The 23,064-nt window shown below is 36.7% G+C and overlaps 4 protein-coding genes across 6 annotated transcripts; 3 read left to right on the forward strand and 1 right to left on the reverse strand.

Annotated features, from left to right (window-relative positions):
• Positions 1-656: 656 nt before the first annotated feature.
• Positions 657-3,609, reverse strand: atp5mea (ATP synthase membrane subunit ea). The gene is made up of 4 exons (XM_081391820.1): positions 3,470-3,609; positions 2,706-2,760; positions 1,892-1,990; positions 657-771 (listed from the first exon to the last, which is right to left on the reverse strand). The coding sequence occupies exons 1-4, from the start codon at positions 3,503-3,505 to the stop codon at positions 746-748; spliced, it is 216 nt and encodes a 71-aa protein (XP_081247946.1). The 5' UTR covers positions 3,506-3,609; the 3' UTR covers positions 657-745.
• Positions 3,504-5,754, forward strand: hspb9l (heat shock protein, alpha-crystallin-related, b9-like). Its single transcript, XM_081391819.1, has 3 exons — positions 3,504-3,606; positions 4,277-4,358; positions 4,524-5,754. The coding sequence occupies exon 3, from the start codon at positions 4,816-4,818 to the stop codon at positions 5,431-5,433; it is 618 nt and encodes a 205-aa protein (XP_081247945.1). The 5' UTR covers positions 3,504-3,606; positions 4,277-4,358; positions 4,524-4,815; the 3' UTR covers positions 5,434-5,754.
• Positions 5,755-6,699: 945 nt separating this feature from the next.
• LOC308705951 (uncharacterized protein) lies at positions 6,700-12,613 on the forward strand. Of its 3 annotated transcripts, none has more exons than XM_081391270.1 (4): positions 6,700-7,067; positions 8,321-8,459; positions 8,826-9,326; positions 10,896-12,613. In XM_081391270.1, exons 1-4 carry the CDS (start codon positions 6,888-6,890, stop codon positions 12,350-12,352), a joined length of 2,277 nt encoding a protein of 758 aa, XP_081247396.1. In that variant the 5' UTR covers positions 6,700-6,887; the 3' UTR covers positions 12,353-12,613. The 3 variants fall into 3 exon arrangements, with proteins under 3 accessions (XP_081247396.1, XP_081247397.1, XP_081247398.1); XM_081391271.1 differs by having other exon boundaries at positions 6,774-7,067; positions 8,324-8,459; XM_081391272.1 differs by lacking the exon at positions 6,700-7,067 and adding an exon at positions 7,883-7,961.
• A 136-nt stretch (positions 12,614-12,749) lies between these two features.
• LOC308705952 (intracellular hyaluronan-binding protein 4) lies at positions 12,750-17,033 on the forward strand. Its single transcript, XM_081391273.1, has 8 exons — positions 12,750-13,618; positions 13,788-13,896; positions 13,974-14,120; positions 15,626-15,697; positions 15,787-15,870; positions 16,004-16,169; positions 16,245-16,439; positions 16,591-17,033. Exons 1-8 carry the CDS (start codon positions 13,372-13,374, stop codon positions 16,633-16,635), a joined length of 1,065 nt encoding a protein of 354 aa, XP_081247399.1. The 5' UTR covers positions 12,750-13,371; the 3' UTR covers positions 16,636-17,033.
• Positions 17,034-23,064: the final 6,031 nt, after the last annotated feature.

Consider the following 23,064-nt stretch of genomic DNA (forward strand, 5'->3'; position numbering starts at 1 on the left):
AGAGAGAAAACTATAACGATAAATAAATAATTCTAAAAATCGTTCTAAATATAAAAGGATAGCAGATTCCACACCACAACTATTATGATAACGGCACTGAGGAACGATTTTGTTGTGTGGTATTTTTTCCAGCCGATGAATGATAAAAACATTGACAGCCAATTAGATTTAAAGTGGCAGACAACAAAACACAGTGTGTTATTGGTGTGAACAGGCCTTTAAACTCATAGCATTTCTGGGTTTCAGATAAACACAAGAAATGTTGAAAGCAGAGATTTGAGACATCTAAACAAATATATATCTTGCTTATTTGAATAGTTAATGAAGTGTAGCACTGCAGCTAAGTAGCTGTGAAGCATTTGTGCAAAATCAGCACTTGTACTGTATTGGCTTGACCTAAATCCTGGGATTTATGCTAAACCATGGTCGCGTTATACAATTGTCCTCCCTCTTTAAATGTCACTACGGCAATGCAGAAAAGACAAAACAGTCTACAACAGGTGATCTTGTTTTGTTAGATGCACATACAGTAGTGCATACAAATATAAAAATATGAAAATATATTCTAGCTGAATTAGTAAGCAGAAATCCCTATGATGCATATAATCAGAATTACCATAATGTGGAAATAAATAAGGAAAAAAGAAACTACAAAAACATTTTAACTTCTGTCTTTATTGAAAAATAGAATTAGGCTCATTGTGATTCATCTCATTTGGTGCTGGAATGGATACGTCATGGAGACTTACTTCAGAATGGTGTCAGAGTTTGCTGTAGAAATAAAAAAAAAAGAGAGAATTTAGGATTTCTGCCGGTTTTATGAAGGTAAATTTAAGACGGTTTCCAAGAAAAATCAATAATTCCAAGAAAATTTAAGTTGAATTAAATACAATATGTCAGTAAATGTCTAGCAAGACATATAATGAGTTGCATTAGCAACATTTCAGATTTTGAAAATTAAACATCAGACAGATATCCATTACTTTAAAAAAAAAAAATTTAAGTAGCTTGAATACCTCACAACCACTAAAATATGGACATTACTTTTACTGTATCTTCTTTTCCAGTGCAATTGTCTAAAGATTATTAAATCAAGATACATTTACTGGAGATACAAAATGACATAGAATATGAAGTCTTGTTTTCTGATCAAAATGATCAGAAAAATCTACTTCATTCAAAGGGAAGTTTTCAAAGCTCACTGACGGATATTTGTTCTTGTTTTAAGCATAAACTCACTTCACTTAGTTAAATTATAAAAAAGACTGGGAAACAAGACAGAAATAAGTTAACACAAGTTAACACCCTGTATTACTACTAAATATGTCATTAAGTTACCACATACCACACACACATACACAGAACTTTGATAACTTTCTCTAAATCATCAACCAAGTTGAAATACATCCCCTGAAATTCTTTTCCATGAATAACATTTCTTTGCATTTGTTTCATTGAATATTTTGGTAAAAAATTCTAAAGAATCTAAAGCAACCTTCGGTCCCAAAGTTAAATATCAAATGATGTGCTGCATCATGAGATGCTGTTAATGTATTGTGAAATAAAAAAAGGGAACAGTTTTTTTTTTTCATCAAACACCATTTCAACATACTGTATCATCCCTCTACATGGGTTTGGTTAATGTAAAATGTCCACATTAAAACTCCAAGGTCCGAAATTAACAGACTGGGCAGGGTTCAAATACGACCCAAAAAATTACTATTATTACATATATTTTGTCATATTTTATTCTTGTTATATTGTAGAATATTTAATATTATATATATATATATATATATATATATATATAGATATATAGATAGATAGATAGATAGATAGATAGATAGATAGATAGATATACACACACAACTATTTATAGCTGGTTACAGACCTTCAGAAAGCTGTTTGTAAATGCGCTCTCGCTCTTCCCTGAGTTTCTTCTCTTCCTCCTCAATCCTTCTTTCTTCAGCAGCAATGGGCTTCAGGTAATCTGGTGAGCAGATTGATTGAAAAACACTATAGAAAAACTATTTAATGAGGAAGAAAACAACTCTGAATATTTAAATACAAAACAAAAAACAATACAAAAAAAATAAATAAAGTAAACAAATGTTTAAAACAGATTAAAGTGCAAAAGAACTATAAAGAACAATAGGTAACACTTTACAATAAGGTCTCATTACGTTAATGCATTACCTAACATTATCTAACAATGAGCAATAGCTACATACACACTGCTCAATTCCATATTATTTATCTGTTAATAAATAATATCAACAGATACGACTTTGATTTTAATAATAATATTTTAGTAAATGTTTAAATTAACATTAACTAAGATTAATAAATGCTTTAGAAGTATTGTTCATTGTTAGTTCAAGTTAACAAATGAATCAACTAATGTTAACTAATAGAACCTTTTTTATATTTTTTATTTGCAGATTTATATTTCAATAAAAAAATACAAACACTTAAATAATCTTATTGTAAAGTGTTATTGATCAATAATAAAGAATTAAATCATTTTCAATATCTATGCATTTTTACCGGTTGATGGAAAAGTATTCTTAAAATGCACTCAAACAATCGAAACAATTAGTAATAAGAAATTATTCATGGTATTTTGAAGTGCCCAAGATTACAATATCGTGCATTTTCATTATAATGATATATCGTCCTGTACATCGGCACATATAAAAACTTACCATATCTCTGCTTCCCATAAAGTAATCCAATTAGCAAGGCTGACCATCTTGCTGTCTGAAATCAGAAAGAAGACTGCTGGTTTGTTCACTGGTAAGCTTGTCAAGGACTTTAAAGGCCACTGTGATATTTTATAAATCTATTCTTTACTGATTACTACGAATATTTAACATACAGTATGAGGAAATACAGTTTTAATGCATTCAAACCACAGTCTATTTATGGGTACAAAAACATTCAGCAATGTCCTCTGGTGTGACATGCTATAATCAATATAGTCAACTATTTTAAACAAAATGTTTTCAAATATAAAATACTGTTTTTTATATAAGAAGTATGCATTATGACTAACCTCATCAGTGACTAACTTACTACAGGGGATGGATGTTTATATTTTTGTAAATTCACCTCACCACAGGGGCATGTACAACTTTCAATTCCCATTATTTATTCTATTTAAACATTTGACAAGTTCATTCGCCGGTATATTTGCAACGTCGTGGTAATCTTCAACTTAAGTTAACATGCCTGACCTTGCAGTGCTGAGGATAGGCAGCTAGGCTAACACGATTAGCTCATTCACCGGCTACAGTTGCTATGGGTTTGACCAATACACTTTATGCTAAGCTAACAAATAGCAATTTATGGCAAGCTAATTCGCTGATGAATGAAGGTCGCTGATAAATAAATAAAAACGAATAAAAATGAAACATGTTAATGAATATAAAGGAGGGTTTGAGGGTCATAGTCTGAATAGAGCCTGTACCTTGATAAGCGGGGAGACCTGTACGGGAGGAACCATGTTTGAATGGGTCTCTTCAGCCGCAGGAGAGGAAGTCAGTGGCAGTGTGTGTCACTGTGTGTGCTCGGCTCTGCTCTGGATGATTTATGATTCTCCCTACTGTCAGTAGGCTACACTGTACACATGTCCATTAACTTTTGTGTCTTTTCTTTCCTCCAGAATTTGAATAACCTTTTTAGCAGTTCACTTAAATATTCATGTAGTAAGTAACTGTTAGCCTATGACAATTGAGTTTGTAAATTATAAATATTGTCATACAGGTTCTCAATTAACAAATTATTGTTAATTATTATTAATTATTATTATTATTCAATATATTTGATAACGATTTTATCAGTTCACTTAAATGGCCCTACATTGTTACGAATACGTTTTTTGAAGTACATATAATCCATATAGTCTCTCATTGGGTATTATTTATTTATTTATTTTTTATTCATTTTATCATTTGTTTAGTAGGCTATTGTGTATTATTATTATTATTATTATTCATTTTAACATCCTTTTTTAGCAAGTTAAATTAGATAAATAGGCCTTAATTATTATTATTATTTAAGTATAGCCTAAATATTCCATAAATCCATGCAATTGTCATTGTCAAATGCCCATTGTCATTCAAATACAAATTGTACAATCTGTATATGTATAAATCCTGTAAGAAAAAAAAAATCAACCTTGATATGAATTCCTTCCTAAGGCTGTCCGTCTCCAAGTGATGATACGTTTGTTTGTTTAGATTCAACTTGTTCCTTCCTTTTAAAACTATTTCAGGTGGTGACGTCGTCCGGGGCGCTGCCAACGCGTGGTGTCAGTTTCAGAATCCGGCAGGATTAGAAAGCTTGTTAGAATCCTCGTAAGTTCAATTTAAACACTACTGACATAATATGAAGTAAGTTATGACTCAAACAGAAAACATTGAACTATTTATTAGAAGTAACCATGATTAGCCAGAATCATTAATATAATATAAAAGGAAAACCTTATATCATCCTCTTGCATTGACCTCTTCCCTTAATAGAAAGATATGCAGACCCATTGGAGTGCCATGAGTAGTCACTGTAAATAGAACAACGATGCACTTCTCTGGTATTTAACAGATGGATCACAAAAATACAGCCGACTTGTTTTGGAACATGACTGCAAGTGCTCAGTCATAGCAGCTCTTCGACAGGCTGACACATTGCAGTGCTAATATCAGAGCGTTACTGGAATGTTCTGAGGCAGCATATAAAAGCATCGAGTCTTGTTCATTGGGACAGAAGCACAGACGAAGTCGACCAGCTCAACACAGCACCGAAAATCCACCAAAGATGCTTTGCCCAAGCACATTTCAGCCTCATCTCAGCCCATTCATGGACTTCCACTGGCCAGTGCGCAGCCTGTGGCCGGAGACGAGACCTCTGTTCTTTCAGATCGAGAAAGAAATGATGAGACACATGCAGGAGATGAGGCACAACCTGGAGTTCATGGAACGCCTGCACCAAAGGATTTTTGACGAGATTGACCATGTCCCCCCCATGACCACTTTCAGACCCATCTCATTCCAGATCGGAAAGGAAGGAAGCCACTATGCACTGACACTAGATACAAAGGATTTCTCCCCGGAGGAGCTGTCCGTCAAACAAGTGGGCAGGAAGTTGCGGGTGAGCGGAAAGACGGAGAAGAAGCAAGATGACGGGAAAGGATCGTACTCGTTCAGAAGCCAAGAATTTAGGCAGGAGTTTGACCTTCCAGAAGGTGTGAGTCCTGAAATGGTGACCTGTTCTTTAAATAATGGCCAGCTGCAGATACAAGCACCCAAAGAGCCTAATGCTGTGAGCAACGAGAGAGTGATTCCCATTACGTACACTCCTGCTGTGAAGAGTCCTGCTCCTCAGAGCCCTCAGCCTGAGAACCCGGCAGTTGAGGCAGAGTCTACAGAGAACTGAGCTCAGCTAGCCTCCACAACACAACCAATGACTCAATGGGACACCCATATAAAGCTCGAACTTAAACAAGCTGTAAAAGATCTTTATTGATGCTATACATTTTGTAGAAGTGTATTAACATTTTGTTCGTTGCATTAAGATTTACTGGAACACTTCAATTCAGTATATATTTGTTTTTGTTATATTGCAAAGAGATGTTTTTGTCAAAAAGATTATTAAGTGTACGTCCAATAAACTAAAAACTAATCTGGTCCTGGGGCACCACCATGTTTATGTAACTTGAAAGATTTGACACAAAGAATTATTAAATTAGTAAATGTATTAAGTTGTATTTATTTATTTCATACATTTTGCTTCCATCTGAGTTATTACAATCTTCATACTCCTTTCTTCTCCTCACAAATTCACAAAAACGTTTTTCTAGGGGTGAAATATTAGCAATGATCAGTATTTAGCTCTTTAATTTGGATCTCATCCACTTAAAGCTTTTACCAAACATTCTTAAAATATACAAATAAAATATTAATATAAAATATACATAATTCATATAGGCCTAGGCCTACATATAGTCCTACTTTGCTTTGCTCAACTGTTTCTTCACTGTCATGATACTGTAAGATATGACATATATGTCATAGATATATGTATATATGTTTTTACAGATATATAGATATATGTTTTTACATTGGTTTAGCTCATCACATTAACTTTCTTTTTTTAATTTATATAAGACTCAACACATTTTTTTAATGTCAGTTGAAAATGACTTAAACATCCAAGTTCATTGTACTTTGTACTTTTTTTTTTTACAGTGTACTTTGCATCGTCGGTCATCCACAAATCAGATATTTTTGAAAACTAAAAAAAAAAAAGGTTTGTGTTAAAAAAAATCTATGGTTTTAATTTTTGAGTCACAACAATCATGCATAAAATAATAAGAATTTCTTAAGAATTGTTCCATGCATCTCACAAATTCAGAAAAAACAACAACAGAGTTTTCTAGGGTTGAAAAAACATAAGCAAATATCAACATTTAGTTCTCTTATACAGTATGAATCTCACAAATTTAGAGACTTTATGCTTCCCAGTGGGGGCGTTGCTAGACATAAAGCTCTACTGGGGCACAGCAGATTTATACTGGGGAACGTGCCCCAGTAAAAGGGGTCTAGCGACGCCCCTGCTTCCCAGTACAGACGGAATAAAAACATTTGACTTCCCCCACTTGAAGTAAAGCGTACTAATAACTCCAACCCTCTAGGTGGCAGTACTGCTATTACAAAACATACTCCAGTCGAGATTTTAGTTTGAGAGACGAATTTCCTTCCGTTTGTTCACCCGCCACAAACAAGCAAATTAATCGGGCTAGCTAGGATACTTTTTAAACCTGCATTATTGTATGTAATGAGGTAGTACGCATATTTTGGGGAGTAAAGTGCCGAGAATCTTCCTTGAGCATGACGGCAGTAATTCACGAGTTACTGTCCTCCGTTATGGGGGTGTTAGTTGAAAGTGTCGTGTCGGAGTTGAGCAAACATCTCTCTGACTTCACGGCTGTCTTATCTGAAGAGTGGAAGCGCAACAAGGGGACTGCAGTGAACAAAAACAGACTTAAACAGGCGAATCAAGCCAAAACTGTAAGTTCTGGAGTAGAAAAGCGCATTAAGTGTCCATTCCTGTTCACAACACGCTTCTAAAGGTTGCCTGGCTGTTGTTTACATTGTAATTGCAACTGGCATATGAAGAGTGCACAGAGTAAACGAATATATTAAGTCCATATTGAATGTAATTATTTTATAAACATAATAAACCTGTTAAACTTGCAACCTCCATCTGTTTCCCAGTAAGGTGTAGTTGATTAAATGGCGTGTTTTTGTGACATGCTGTCTTATATTCCTGCTTGTTTTAAGAGACAATTAATACTGATTCTTACAGAAGAATGTCCCACATTGGAAATTAACCAGAGATGATTACGTTAGACACAATTTTAAATTGTTTTTGACTTATGACAGTCAAATATACTGTGATGTGTAAATATACTGTGGTATAATTTTTAAAATATACACTTAAACAGCTGTACCTACTTAATGTCAACATGACAGATATATTTGAAAAATGATATACTGAAAACTCCGTGACCTAGTCATATGTGCTCGACAAGGTTTTAATTTGTGTGTCAAAAATCATGACAGTCATCACACAAGTTGTAAAGAAATTGTTTGGTGTTTTTACATGATTTTCCTCCTGATCATAGGCAGCTAGCAACAACAGAAAAACACAATCAATAATGCATTAATAGATAATAGAAAATGGTTTGTCACCAGCGCAAGGCGACGTGATGACAAATTGACAATTTAATAGATAGTGTAGAAAACATCATTCATGTCTCATTCATTCAACTGAATGCTAGAGTTGGTGATTTATATAATATGCAACATTGCTTTTTGTGTCTGTCGGTTTTCACTCATATTGAGTGATTGGAAATTCATGTCTTTTGGGGACAATGGAGCAGGATATTTACACTCAAACAGGTGAATACATCCGAACATGTTTGTCCTTTGGGCATCTTATTCTAGTCAGAATGCATTGAAAACAAAAGAAAACATTGCAGTTCTCTAGGGATCCAAAAAAAGAGAGAAAAACCAAGAGTCAAATATTTTGTGCATGGAAAGTATAACATAGTAATTACAGTATAACAAAAATCATTTATTTTAATCAAACCCTGCTTTTTGACATGCAGCAAATTGTAAAAGGTGCTTGCAAATGAGTAAATCTCAAATTATCTCTTTGTCTTTCTTTTTCTTTATTCATAAAGCACTTTCAACACAACTCCAGGTTGACACAAAGTGCTGTACAATACAACTAAAAATCTGATATCTTTGTATTTCAGAAGGAGTTTGCTGCATTCATGGAGCTGTTGAGTAAAGCCACAATAGAGACAATGGTGAAACTGATTCATGATCGCATCTCAGCTCAAGTATTGGAAGCTACAGCAAAGTCTCAGCTGTCAAAACAAGACAGACTAAATGGTATGTCTTTATTCTTAAAGTCACAATGAAATCAATACCGACGTTTCTTATTTTTTATGGAATATTGCAGTGTTTATTATAAATGATTTATCTGTGTACATCATCATTTTTTTACTTCATGTGCCCTCGTAATCTTTAATCAAAATAACTTCCCCTCCTTATTGCATAGACATCTTTTCTCTTTACTGATGACATTTTTACTAGCATGAGGGCAGGACAACCTGTCACTCACATGAGATCACAGCAATAGCGAACCACAATGATCCAATCAAGATGGACAATACCATGTCCCGCCCTACAGTTTTTCTTGCTTGTTTAACTCGCATACATTACAATAGGAAATGTATTCTTATTGTATTCTCACAGAGGGTCAAGCAGCCACACCTGAGCCTGAAAATAATGTGCTTCTTGGGCCTGAAAAGAACAAGGATTATGAATTGGAATCAGAACATCAGGAAAACTCTGGACTAGCAGCAAATAATCAGTACCAACAGCTGCCATCTGCACCCACCGACATTCTGGCAGGCAATGTGGGTTTGAGTGAAAGCCAACCTTCCACAAGCACAAATATAGCTGCAGAGGTGAGACGGGAGCGTTTCATTTGCGAGTCCTGTGGAGTATCTTTCAAAGACTTGGCCCTGTTGAACATTCACAATGCTTTACACAAAGAAAGACCTTTCAATTGTTTGACATGTGGGAATACTTTCAAAATGATGAAATGCTTGATGAAACACCAGCGATTTCACACGACTCCAGAAGTGAGCATTGAGTTCGAAGCCACTCTGCACGAAGAAGAATTCATTGTGCAGCTCGAAACCTGTGATGCTGTAAATACATCCCTAGAAACACTAGAGGTCACCACTCAAGGTAAGACATGATTTCAAATGCTGTGCTTAAAGGGTTAGTTCACCCAAAAATGAAAATTCTGTCAGTAATTACTCACCCTCATGTTGTTCCAACCCGTTAAGTCTTTCGTTCATCTTCGGAACACAAATTAAGATATTTTTGATGAAAACTGAGTTTTCTCACTCCTTCATGGGCTGCTACTGTATGTAATTTCATTTGCCGGCCCAGAAAGTTAGTAAAGACATGGTTAAAATAGTCCAAGTGACTACAGTGGCTCAACCTTAAGTGACGAGAATACTTTTCGTGCGCAAAAATAAGGACTTTATTTAACAATCTCTTCTCTTCCATGTCATTCTCCTACGCTGTTGACGTTCTACGTCAGAACGTAGGCTCACTATTGGCCAGGATCACACGCATGACCAGCGTCGGCCAATAATGAGCCTACGTTCTGACGTAGAACCCAGAAGCGCTGCGCTGTTACACTTCGTCAACAGCGTAGGAGAATAAATAATAATTTTGGGGTCAGTACGTTTTTGAAAGAAGTCTCTTATGCTCACCAAGGCTGCTTTTATTCGATCAAAAGTACAGTTAAAACAGTAATATTGTGAAATATTATGATTTAATATTGTTTTTATATACATTTTAAATTGTAATCTATTCCTGTAATGACAAAGCTGAATTTTCTGCTGCAATTACTCCAGTCTTCAGTGTCACACGATCCTTAAAAAAATCATTATGTTCTGATTTTGTGTTTACCAAACATTTCTTATTATTAATATTGAAAATAATTGTGCTGCTTAGTCAGGATTTTTTGATAAATAGCAAGTTTAAAAGAACAACATTTATTTGAATAAAATATATTAATTAAAAAAAAAAAGTAGTGTGTGAATGCCGATTGGCTCTCTGCCTTTTATAAAGCGGCACTGAATGCCAATTCTTCTGAAACTTTCTTCTTCAGACCGTTGACTGCACACTGTCTGAACATTGAAGATCTTCCTTGCCATAGAAAAGCATCTCTTCAGTGGACGGCTTCACAAGCTGCTATTGTTAACCCACCACTCCCCTTCAACAGCAATACAAACACCGTGTTTACACCGGACACAAGTGTTATCGCCTCGCAACAGCTAAAAGCTGTCTACACTGTACGCGACAAAGAAACCATTGTGAATCCATTTGTCCTTCATTTCAGAAGTTGCATGAGCGCTTGGAGTACGTCATAAATAGAATAGCGTGTCAGTTTACTGTCAGGGATTTGTTGTGGCATCGCACTGCGTCCAGTGTAAACACAATCACTGATTATAATGAGTTCTTTAGTCATGTCAGGTATAGACGGTGAAAATGAAGCAATTGCAGGTTTTCAATTTCAATTAAAATGAAAATTTTCCACATTTTTTGTGGTGTGGGGGTGCCAGATTTTTTTCCAAGGTTTAAAGGGGTGTGACTAAAGTTTAAAAACAACAGCTTTAATGAGTTAAAATTTACTGAACGCACCCTAATGACCAATATTTCCATATAAAAGAAAATGTAGAAAAATGTAGATCTTTTCAAGTTTGCTTCTTTTAAACATACTCTGTGTTCTTCTCCTTACAGAAATTCTACAAAATAACTTGGACAACGAAGACTTATCTTGTGCTGTCTTGGAAAGCAGTCAGTATGCAACCGAATCGCTTGTGCAAGGTTTGAATATTACCATCGAAAATGCAGACGTTCAGCCCAACGCCACACCTAACACAGCACTGATAAAGCAATCAAATGATGGTTTGTTCCGTTGCAAAACTTGCGGGAAGTGTTTTGAACTGAGGTGGAAGTTCATTAACCACGTTCGGGCTCACGTGAAACATTACAAATGTTCGCATTGCGATAAGCGCTTTACTATGAGAAGCTGCCTCATCAGACACGCAGCGATGCACACTGGAGCTCAGCTATTCAAATGTGATATATGTTCCAAGTCTTTTGTATTTCAGGCTTCCCTGGAAAAGCACAAGCGCCTTCACACGGCAGAAAAGACGGTTACTTGCCCACACTGCCAGAAAGTTTTTCCTGGCAAGCGTTCGTTCGGCAGACACAGATGCAGAGCAGTCGAAACGCTCTACAGCTGTCCCGTATGTGACAAGCAGTTCAAAATTAAACAAAACTTGCTCGATCATCAAACACTGCACACCGGCGAGAAGCCCTACTGCTGCGAGATATGTGGCGCGTTTTATAGCTGTGAGCGATATCTGAAAAATCACCAGAAGAGCCACATCGAGAAAACCTACGAGTATCCGTGCGAACTCTGCGACAAGCGGTTCAGTGCTCGCAAACACTTGCAGGCGCATATGCTCGTGCACACGAGGGAAAAGCGATACGCATGCGACGTATGCGACAAGAAGTTCGCCACCTCTGGAAACCTCAACAGACACAAAGCTGGTCACACGGGAGTGAAGCTGTACGGTTGTCCGATATGTTTGAAAAGGTACACCACAGCGTACGCCCTGAAGATGCACATGCACAAACACACTTCAAGCAAACCGTTCCTTTGCGACGTTTGCGGTAAGGGATTTACCAGTTCGGACTACATGAAAAGGCACAAGCGAATCATTCACGCGGGAAGGAGAGATTGTGTGTGTTCGATCTGTAATAAGGCCTTCATATTCCCCAGTTCTCTTAATCAGCACATGCTCGTACACACAGGAGAGAAGCATCATGAGCGACTGGTCAGTCCTCTGCTGAAGAAGTTCAGTTGCGAACATTGTCAAAAGAAGTTCTACTCACAAGCCGCCCTTACGGTACACCAAAGGGTTCACACGAAGGAAAAGCCGTATAGTTGTGAGGTTTGTGGAAAGAGGTTTGGGTATTCGAGCAGTATTCAGATGCACATGAGAATCCATACAGGAGAGAGACCTTTCGGCTGTGATGTTTGTGGTAAGACGTTCAATCAGGCTGTGCATCTGAGGACCCATCAGCGAGTGCACACCGGTCTAAAGTCATTCAGTTGTGAGAGCTGTGGGAAAAAGTTTGTGGATCATAGAAATCTTAAGCAACATAAATGTAAATATACCATGTAAATTCTTCAATTTTTGCTAGACCAAAAGTTACACTGAATTAAACATTGCATCTCATTTTCAGGGCTGTTTGAAATAGTTTATGTAATGCATATCATTATTATGTTCATAGCTAATGATCTGTAGGGTCTTGATTGGCAAGCTGAATTAAACTAAATTGTGTAAGCCTCTGTATTTTTTAATTGTGTGAACAATTATATTTTCAAAACAGGAATGGTAATCATTACTTGTGTGTGATGGCAATAAAAACATCATGAAGAACCATCTCTGTCTTCTTATTATGAAATAATTTTAGTTGATTAAATATAAGAGTTGATTATTAAATGTCATGTCTGAATACAGTGTTTGCTAATCTATTCCTCTAAAATACCTTACCCTGGTCGATTTTTAGATCTAAGATATCCCACAATCCGGTGCGTTGCATAGATGGAGTGGTTAATGTAAGTACATTTAACTGTACATTTTATTTATCTTTTTTAAACATTTTATTTATACTGGGAACTTATTTTATCAGCAATCATTCCCTTAATTATCTCAAAAGTTCGCTTGATCTAATTTATTGCACAACTTTTTGTTATTGTTGTAACTTTGTGTATGGGACAGTCATATTATGAAATGTACAGCTATGAGGAAATGCACAAATAGAAATTGTACCAATTTTATATTGGATGGCAATATATTTGTTTTTATTCTAAAAGTTATAATTTCACATTTCAAGTCACAAAGAAACTGGTATTTTATACAATATAGCAAATAATAATTTTAATGCGTAGTCAATATTAATGAGGGCGTTCTGAAAACTAAGTGGACTTCCGGGGCGGAGACTAATTGTTTTTATATTAACCTGATTTCAATTTCATGAACGTCACCTCTGACGGTTAAATTGGTTGGTGTTCACTGACTAGAACTCAATCAATGGGCTCTGTTTAAAGTCTCAATTTTCTCTTTGAGAGATAAACCAGAACTTTTTTGATCCTTCGATGATATCTGGTCGATTGTTTTCTTAATAATAATCGAAAAAGATGAAGGAGTTAACGTTAGTGGAGGAGATGCCTAATGAGGGGTATGGGTGCGCCGTTGCGAATCGTTTCGGCCAGCTGCTGGACGATGAATCCGACCCTTTCGACATCTTATTCGCGGCAGGAGTAGGGAAAAAGCAGAAGAAGAAGAAAGAGGAGCAAAAGAAAACTTCAACCACGACTAAAGCTGGAAAGAAGGAGTCTCAAAGGGACAGGACAATCGTTCTTCCAGCAGTTGGCGGTGGACAAGGTAACTTGGGTGAAGGACGGGCTAATTTTACTCGACGCAACATGTCTTTGTTTAATAGTCATTTAATCAACCACTAGAAGAATCTGAATGTGGTGTGCGCTAGTTGCTTGAGTTTTAGGCATTTCAAGTGTTCATATGTTTGTGGCATGTGTTTTGTCCAAATTTCTAGGCCAAGTCCGCCTTGCTCGTGGAGAGGTTGAGGAGCGAATAGAGAGACGCGTGACTTTTGAGCGCAAATTCAACGATGACGACACCCCCCTCAGTTTCTCTGTTGAGAGGTAACTTAAAGCTCTTATTTTGCTACTATTTCGGAATTATTTAGCGTGACACTCAATCTATCTTCGTCTGTGTGTAGGCCTGTGGATGTGCTGGACAGGCCTGTCAGAGGAAGAGGTACTGGACGTGGACGAGGAGCACGAGGCCCAGGATATCCAAGATCCAATGATGGATTTGACCAGAGAGGAAAGAGGGAGTTCGAACGACACAGTGGCAGTGACCGAACGTGAGCAGTGACTCTTTACGGTCTTTTAAATGTCCGTTTTCAAAAAAGTAATGTGGTGTTTGGCGTCTGGTTTTGATGTAGGACCTAGAATTTAAGGGATAGTTAACCCAAAAGGAAAATTCTGACATTTTCTCACCCTCAAGTTGTTCCAAACCTGTGTGAATTTCTTTGTGCTGCTAAACACAAAATAATGGTTAACCAAACAGTTGATGGACCCCACCTTTCGTGTTCATCTCTTGTGTTCAGAACGAAGAAATTCATACAGGTTTGGAACAACTTTAGGGTGAGGAAATTATGTCATTTAAAATTTTTGGGTGATCTATCCCTTTAATTCCATATCACTTAATTAACATTGAGAGATAAACTTGTCCTTTATCACTGAAACATTGTTTCATATTCCAATAAATTAGATACAAATATTATAATATGTAACAATATATATGTTTGACATTAATACATTTATATCAATCTCTTGGTTCTATTATGTGATGGGTGATGTGCAATTATATGGTTAATTGCATTGTCTACCTTTTTAACATTTAAGAACTTATCTGTGACCCTTTTTATTTTATTTTTTTTACTATTTGGAACCTGCTGGTTTAAAGAATTTGGGAACTAATGTCTGAAAGCTAAAAGGGTTCATATGATGCTTCATTATTTGGTTTAATGTTTAAATGCTTTAATGTTTAAAAAAGAATTTGTCACATACTGTACATTATTGTGGCTCCTCTATTCTGCATGAAACTGCTGAATTCTACAAAGCCCCTCCTTCCCTAAAGCTCTGAGTGCTCTGATTGGCTAAACACTTCAAGCTTGTCTGAAGTGTAACACCCTTTACCATAATTGTGAGCTTCAGCTTTAAGCAGTTGTAAACACCCATAATAATGTCGTTGGTTTTACTGTATCACTTTGAGCCAAAGTGTATTTTCTAAAAATGTGGATTATCAAGTTGAACGATTGGAAGCAACTTTGCGAGCACAACTTGAGCAGACAGTTTCACATTAGTAAGTGCTTTGTATTTAGACAGCATTGTGCTTTCCCAGGTTCAGGAAGATGTCCTTTGTAAAATGTGCTGTGCACAAGAAAACTTTTGGGTTGTACTGCTCAAAAACGGCTTTAAAAATAAATATATACATCAGATTCCTTATTTCATCTGTTTTTGAAAGGCCAAGCAAAGCATTTTTGTTTTCTCATCCAAGCACGAGATGTCTCCACGACGTAACACTGCAATTCACTGAAGCCTTGTCTTCTCTCTTCATAATGCTCATATTTCACATTGTGACCGACATTTGAGGAAGTAATATCTGGGCTTGGATCGAGGTGTTTAGAGCGGTGTTCTCTGTTAGAATAAATCCCTTTGCGGGAACTTTGTAACTTTGCAGATCTCATACACACAATAATGGATATATTACACTAAAGGAAAACATTAAAAAGCATCAAATGACCCCTTTTAAAACCTTTTGTGCGCAATGTCTTCTGGTAAATGAGACATTACTTGAAATTAGGAGTGTCCGTTCGGAAGAGAAGCGCAGTGGCAGTGGATCTCGCAACTGGGGCTCTATGAGAGACCAAATGAGGTGACTTCACATTTTATATAGTTTGTCCGATTGGAATACTTTTCTCAGTTTGCTGAGAAATTGGTTGTCATCTTCCTTCTGTCCTGTAGTGAAATTGAAGAGGGGTCACCTAGTGAGGAAGTTGTTGAAACCGAGGAGACCCAAGAGGTAGTTGGAACTGATGGAGAAAACAGGTCTGTTTCGCACAGCTGCAGGAAATATCTTGTAGTTGTAACACAATACTTGGTACTATTATGTGCTGGCTATATGAACGTATGCTTCCTTTAAGTCATAATGGATGGTAATGTATGATTGCTCATCTTGCAGACCATCTGAGACTGAGGAAGTTATTGAGGTTGCCATAGAGATGACACTGGATGAGTGGAAAGCCCTACAAGAGCAAAGCAGGCCCAAGGTAGAGCTGAATATTCGTAAGGCAGACACCCCTGTCCCGTCCAAGGCCGTGGTTATCCATAAGTCCAAACTCCTTCAGGTACGGAGTCTCATTCTTGGCTCAGAGTTTGTTGGGTGCAGTTCTGCTCTTGTAATTGCAGGTCTTTCTTTCTAGAAACTTGATAATGGCATTGATGAAGAGGATGTGGTTTTCCGTCGCCCGGCCAACGACATTACCTGTCAACTGGAGATCAACTTTGGCAGCCTGGCTCGGCCCTCTCGTGGTGGGAGAGGCGGACGAGGTGGAGGTGGTCGTGGCCGTGGGGCTCCCTCCATGCCATCCCAAAGATCTCCACAAAAACTTGAATTTGTAAGTTAGTTGTATTGGTTGCATCAGAATGTGCTCATGCCCCTGACATCATGGTCCTGTGAAATACAAGACTTGCAAGCCAGCTTGGTGTTCATGCTGTGTGAGTGTCATTGGTGGTTTTGGGCTAATTCATGTTTTGGCATTTCCTAAGGCTCCAAACCCAGATGATCCAGAAGATTTCCCTGCACTGGCCTAGTGCTGCTCCAGAGGAAGAGAGTGAAGAACAAACTGTTCTGCAACCCATGTTGGTAACACTGAAATGAGCAATGTGCACTTCAAATGATCAAAAATAAAGAATCCACAGAGTTGGTTATTTGCATTTACTGTAATTGTCATCTTGTTAATCATTCTTTAACTTTTGCAGTTGATTGGATTTAATATTGAGGCTGGAGAAGTGGTTTGTTCAAAAATAAAGCATGCTATTATAAAGGGATTCATCTGTGCTGAGTGAGCACTTTATTGCCCAAATGTTAAGCATTTAATCATAAATCATGATGTGGAAGAGTTAGTTCACCCAAAATTTAATACACTCACCCTCATGATGTTCCAAAACTAAGAATTTTGTTCTCCTGAACACTAAGTGTTTTTTTTTTTATGATATCGGAGCGATTTCTGTCCCTTTATTAATAGTTCATACAACTACCACTTTGATGCTTCAAAGTTCATAAAGAAATCGTAAAACTAATCCATATGAATTGAATGGTTTAGTCCAAATTTTCTGAAGATACACAATCTCTTATATGCTAAACTGATTTAATGTATGCTTTTATTCACATAAACATTCATCAAGGAATACATCTGATATGGAAAACAGAAACTCAAGCTTGCTTGAAGTGAGAACCAATGAGGTTAATTCTCGTGTTAAGCACGCTTGAGCTGCAAGAACCAGTGAGGTTTTTTCTCGCGTGCCAAGCAGGTTCGGTTAAGCTTCTGTTTGATCAATGTTTAAATGTGAATAAAAAAAAGGCTAAATTCAATCTGTTCATTGTATAAAGTGATCTTGTCTCTGAAAAATTTGGACTAAACTGCTCAATTCATATGGATATGGATCGTTTTACTATCTCTATGAACTTTTTGAAGCGTCAAAGTGGTGGTTGTGTAGACTGTCAATGGAGAGACAGAAATCGCTCTTTAAAACACATCTTCATTTGTGTTCCGAAGAACATTGTTTTGAACAATGTTGAACTGAAATGTAACTTTCTGTTTGAATTAGTAAAGCTTATACAGTACCATTCAGGAAGTTGAGCTTGAGCAACAATTAGTTATATTAGACTAAAGGTTTATGTAAAGACTGGAGTGATGGCAGCTGAAAATTCATAATTTTAAAGTTTTACCTTGTGCTATATTTTTCATCACATAAATTCAGCTTGCTGAGCATAAGACACTTTCAGGGAAAAAAAAAACAACTTCTGAACATTAGTGTGTAAACAATCATAGATATGAAGAGGAAGGTCAAGATCAATTTGAGTCTAAAGTGTTTATTTCGAGTTGATGGATATAGGAAATGGGTAGAGATATTTCACATCGGTAACTTTAACTGCAGTCCAAATAAACCGTTTGATTTCAACCTCTCTTCAGTACAGTTCTTTACTATACCACCAGGAGGCATAACACCCCAGAGAATAAGATAAATCTGACCCATGTGCTCCTGCGGCCAGTCGGGTGTCCATTGTACTTCTACGCTATTTCCCTTGTGCAGTGGTGAAAAACTGGGTCACTGATCTGATACTGTCACCCACTGCTTGAAAAATTATTAAAAAAAGTTCTGATGTCAGGAAATACTGCTTGCTGTGTGTGTGTAGACAAGTTTCCTCTAAGCTCACAGTGCTTTGGCTGGTGATGGAATGTCACACTGCTAGTCATATAGTGAAAGGAAATTAAATTTACAATGGGCTGTTTCCTCCAACTCACCGTGTATCACTATACATTTTGGCAGTTTGCTAGACATACTGCCAATCTTGCTGAAAAGAACCAGGGAGCTCTGTCCTGCAAGCCTGGCAGCAGTGAACTCTGGAATCAGATTCCTCGATGAGGAAATGGACAGTGAGAGAAACACTCATCTGCTGAATTCACTTTTTTTCAGCTCCGCTGTCGCTCTTGATTGCTCTGACACTCTTATCTTTGAGCTATAAGAGTCTTGTCTTAGTGTTGTCATATGATACACACTGTTTTAGTCTTTGAAGAGAGTCTGTTGTTTTTTTAGGGGGATTGAGCCAGATTCCCGTGGCTGCGTTAACAGATGATTGTAAATGTTAGGCTTAAATGTTCTTTCTGCATTCTCAGGGCTGTTTTTTCTGTGGATATGTGTTGAGCTGGTGAAATGCACACATGCATGAGCTCATTGTAGCTGACAGAGTGAATCCAGATGGATAAAGCAGTGATACTGGAAGGATGTGTGTACAATATTTTCTGCACCCAAGTCCAAAGTTTTCTTTGTCTTGGCATCTTGTGTTTTCCCATCAGCCCTTTTCCTTACTCTTTCCCTCTGTATTTAAGTGGCTATTGGGGAGATCATGAACTGTGTGACTATAATTAACTGTCAACTGTTTTGAATTAATATAGATCCACTGGGGCGTAGAAACAAATGGTGATTGATCGTTGGCCTCGGGACCCAAAGAGTGATTGATTCAGTGTGGTGTTGAATTTGGTGTAACCCCAAAAAAGCATTTGTACCTTTGTCGTTTATTTTTCCTGAACAAATGTTAGGCTAAATCTTAAACAATTGAGATCTTGTTTTCCTTGAATCACAGTCTTTTGCTTAGTGTTGCTACAGATGCAGTGAAGCGGTCGGTCCTATAAGCAACGTGAGATGATCTGAACTAAGCTGACATTAAAAGTCTTGGACCTGCTTGTATTTCATCCGTGTTGGATTTGGTCATGTTATCCTCCTGGGACCCCAACAAAAAAACAAAAAAAAACATTTGGAATTTTATTTTTTTCATGACATTTATAGTGTTTGGAGAAATAAATTCTCTGTAGAGAATTCAGGACTTGGGTACTAAGAAAATAAAGGTAAGAGACTAATATAAATTCTTAGGTTTTGTGCTCATTTCCTTCACAGTCCTCTGCACTGATTATATATAGCTGACATATGTTTATATTTTATATTTGTGTATGTACACTAGTGTACATATTAATTAGCAGTGTTTAATCTAAATGAGTAATTTTTTTTCCAGCACTTTGGCACAGAAATTCAAACTTCCACTAAACATTTGCACATAGTTTCTCAACCATGTTATGAAAGATATTACAGAATGATTTAATGTAACATTTACGTCCTGATTTCTTTACACAGTTTTAAAAACATGGATGAAAATAAGCGTTTCCAACCGTATATAGAGTACATTTCTATTGTTTCGCGTTTGCACTACAAAAAAAGTGTTGAAGTTTCATGGAAGTTTCTTATAGTTACTAGTTAAGTCATACTTGTAAAATCGTAAAAAACTATTTGAAAATCAATCAAATGCAAAATGATGTTCCTGTAGTTTGCATTTGATTAATTTTCAAATAGTTTTTTATAATAATCACATTGCAGGATCCTGGTAGGACATGAATTGTAATGAGCTAGAGAGATCGGTATGGCTGAAGGCAAATTATGGTGCGGGTTATATATATATATATATATATATATATATATATATATATATATATATATATATATATATATATATATATATTATTATTATTATTTATTTTTTTTTATTTATTTTTTTCTCTCCTGTGGTACCTTAAGGTCATGCTCCATGGTAAATAGGTGTAGAGCTCAAAGAGACAAACCCAACATATTGATTAGGGCTTTAAGGCTAGAGCCGTTTGAAACCTTGAATCCAGAAGAGCACGTACTTGCCGACTAAGAAAATGGAGTCTGATAAACCACATGCTACTTTAGGGACTCAATTACATTCATCTCACACAAAGAAATTCTACTTCACAGAACAATTGTTTACAACAAGACAAACTGCACAAGACTCTGTTTGCTCTGATTTAATTATGCATACTGCAATATGCACATATTTGAACTATTTTTATACACATTTGATGTTCGTGTTTTCAAACAGGCCGGACATATCAAAGTCTTAACCCATATCTATTAATAATAAGCAGCTAATCAATCAGGACTTTGGAGACACAGGCTGCTTTTACCCTGCAGGGAGAGAGGAGGCCAATCAGCAGTGCCCATGTTCATTATTAATTCAGTAGCTATGGGACCTCTTAGCTCTCTACCCCACTGAGTATAGAGAGCTCTGTGTCAGCACAAAGTGTATCCATCACAATTCAGCCTTCTTGGTATTGATTAGGTCTACTATGTTAAATGTATTCAAGCAACAAGTAATATTAGTCATCACTATGGATAATTAACATGCATGAGATGTTATATATAGAATTATACGCATTACAAATTCTGTTTAAGATGCAGTGCTGTCTTTTTTATGTATGTGGATAAGTATCAAGAGTTGAATGGTGAAATCACAGGCAGTCAAATCTAGTGGTTGAATCAGCTGTCATCTTCAAGCAAGCTTATTTATAAGAAGAGAAGTGACGTGAAGGCCAAGTATGGTAATTCATACTTGGAATTTGTCTTCTGCATTTAACCCATCCAAGTTAGTGCACAAACATTAGGAGCAGTGGGTAGTGAACATACAGACACACTGCAAACCACACACACCTGGAGCAGTGGGCTCCTAATCATCTCCTAATTATTTTCTAAAATATAAAAATCAAGATGTTTATGACAGCAAGGGTAAATTTTGAAAGCCTTCATCAGTGGTAGGGATTTTTCATAGACTTTTTCTGCCAGTTACATTGTTACAGAAGACAGTTTTTATGAGTGGGTCATTAAATCATTAATTCAAATGATTTGTTCAAAACATGGATTCGTTCAGAAATAAAACAAGTGTCTGTCTTTATGAGTGAGTCATTGAATAGTTCATTCAACCGATTTGTTCGAAACACCGATTCATACAGAAACAAAACACAGCTTACTGTGTGTTTCTCTCAGACGTTTTGTTTTAAACTAATACTGTGTTCACGGCATATGTTCACATCCTCAGACTGGGAATTATGCATTTCTATGGCAACACTCAATGCCCAAATGAATCTGCAATGGTCACATGGTACAATTAAGGGCTCTCAGAAAATTCCCAGTTTACAAGCTGTAATTACGAGTTCTACGATGACGCGAACACATTTTACAAGTTGAAATCTTGTAATTACGACATGGCATGAACGCATCTCTCTTCACCATTGGAGCAAAAACAAAAAAAATCACTAATATTGTGTCTAAAATATAAGTTACTCAATATTCACTTTGTTTATTGACCTGCTGTATTAAAGCAAAATTGCGCTGTTTTCTGAATATCAGCAAGGCTGTAAACAACAACACTGTTCTTCCTTGTGTGATATGACTTAAATATTAAAGTCTTTTGTAATATAATATTTTTTTGTAATAATGCAATTACTGCGAGGGCCAAATGAATAGCTTATATTTCACAGGAGTATTTGTTTTTACACCATATTCACCTGAAGTGTCTTCCCGAAAATCCTCAAAAAAGAAAACACAGGCAATGAAAACAAAATGCACATGAATTAACTCATATTCAATCATTTATAGTTAGGATAAGAACAATCTGTAAAAAATGAGGGTGTTTTTGACAGCAAGAATGAATTTTGAGGGACTCAATGAAGTTTTTCTAGTTTTAAGAGACAAATGTGACTAAAGTTCCTGCTCCGGTTTCCATGGTTGCATTTGAACGTTAAATATTTTAAAACGTTTTTTTCTTTATGATTCTTTATCATTTCAGTGTCATTGTGATGAAAATGACTAACCATGTTTGAAATGTCTTCAGAGATGACTAATCAAAATATTAATATTCCAGCACCAGAGTTGGACAGCCAGCTCAGGACTTTGCAATGTTTGAATTACTTATTCTTTTTCATTAAAACACAAGCAGGTCGCTGGAGATCTTCTGTATTCCATTCAGTTTCTGTCTTTTTAGGGCACAGACAGTGTGTGGTCTGACCTACCCTGACCCAACCATGTCATCTAGCCTATTGAATGTGGATAAATGCCCTCAGGTGATTCTCTTTTAGTCAACTGCTGATCTCCCTGTGGTGTGATACAACATGGCCCTGACAGGTTATGGAAGTGCAGTCCAAACACAGCACTGTAGAGCTGTTTAATTAGTTCACACTCTCCATGGTAGACACCCAGAAGGCCCTCCTGTACACTTACTTTATCTGAATGTGTTTAACGTTAGAAATAACCCAGGGCACATTTATCACCAGGGACCGACCTCCTTGGTTCCTTCGAGAGTCGAGGCCGCACAGGCGATGTTGTTCTTACTTGCACGGAATTGAAAGCTGCAAATCCAGTGGCACTTTTTGCAACTGTGTGCGTCTTTATTTTAACTATGCATGAGCAGTGTTGTGCAATAATAAGATATGTGTAGGCATGTGTTGGCTATGAATATATCATTTGAGATGTGATTTTGGCAACAAACAATCTGTGAGCTGTGGGTCAAGGACTATTTGTTTTGCATGCATATGAATGACCGCTTTGGCCTGAGGGATGTGAATATCTGCCTTTTATTATTATGTTATTATTAACATCCTGAGACTGTGCCAG

The sequence above is a fragment of the Scardinius erythrophthalmus genome (assembly GCF_964197995.2).
Source record: "Scardinius erythrophthalmus genome assembly, chromosome: 17".
Classification (NCBI taxonomy): Eukaryota; Metazoa; Chordata; class Actinopteri; order Cypriniformes; family Leuciscidae; genus Scardinius; species Scardinius erythrophthalmus.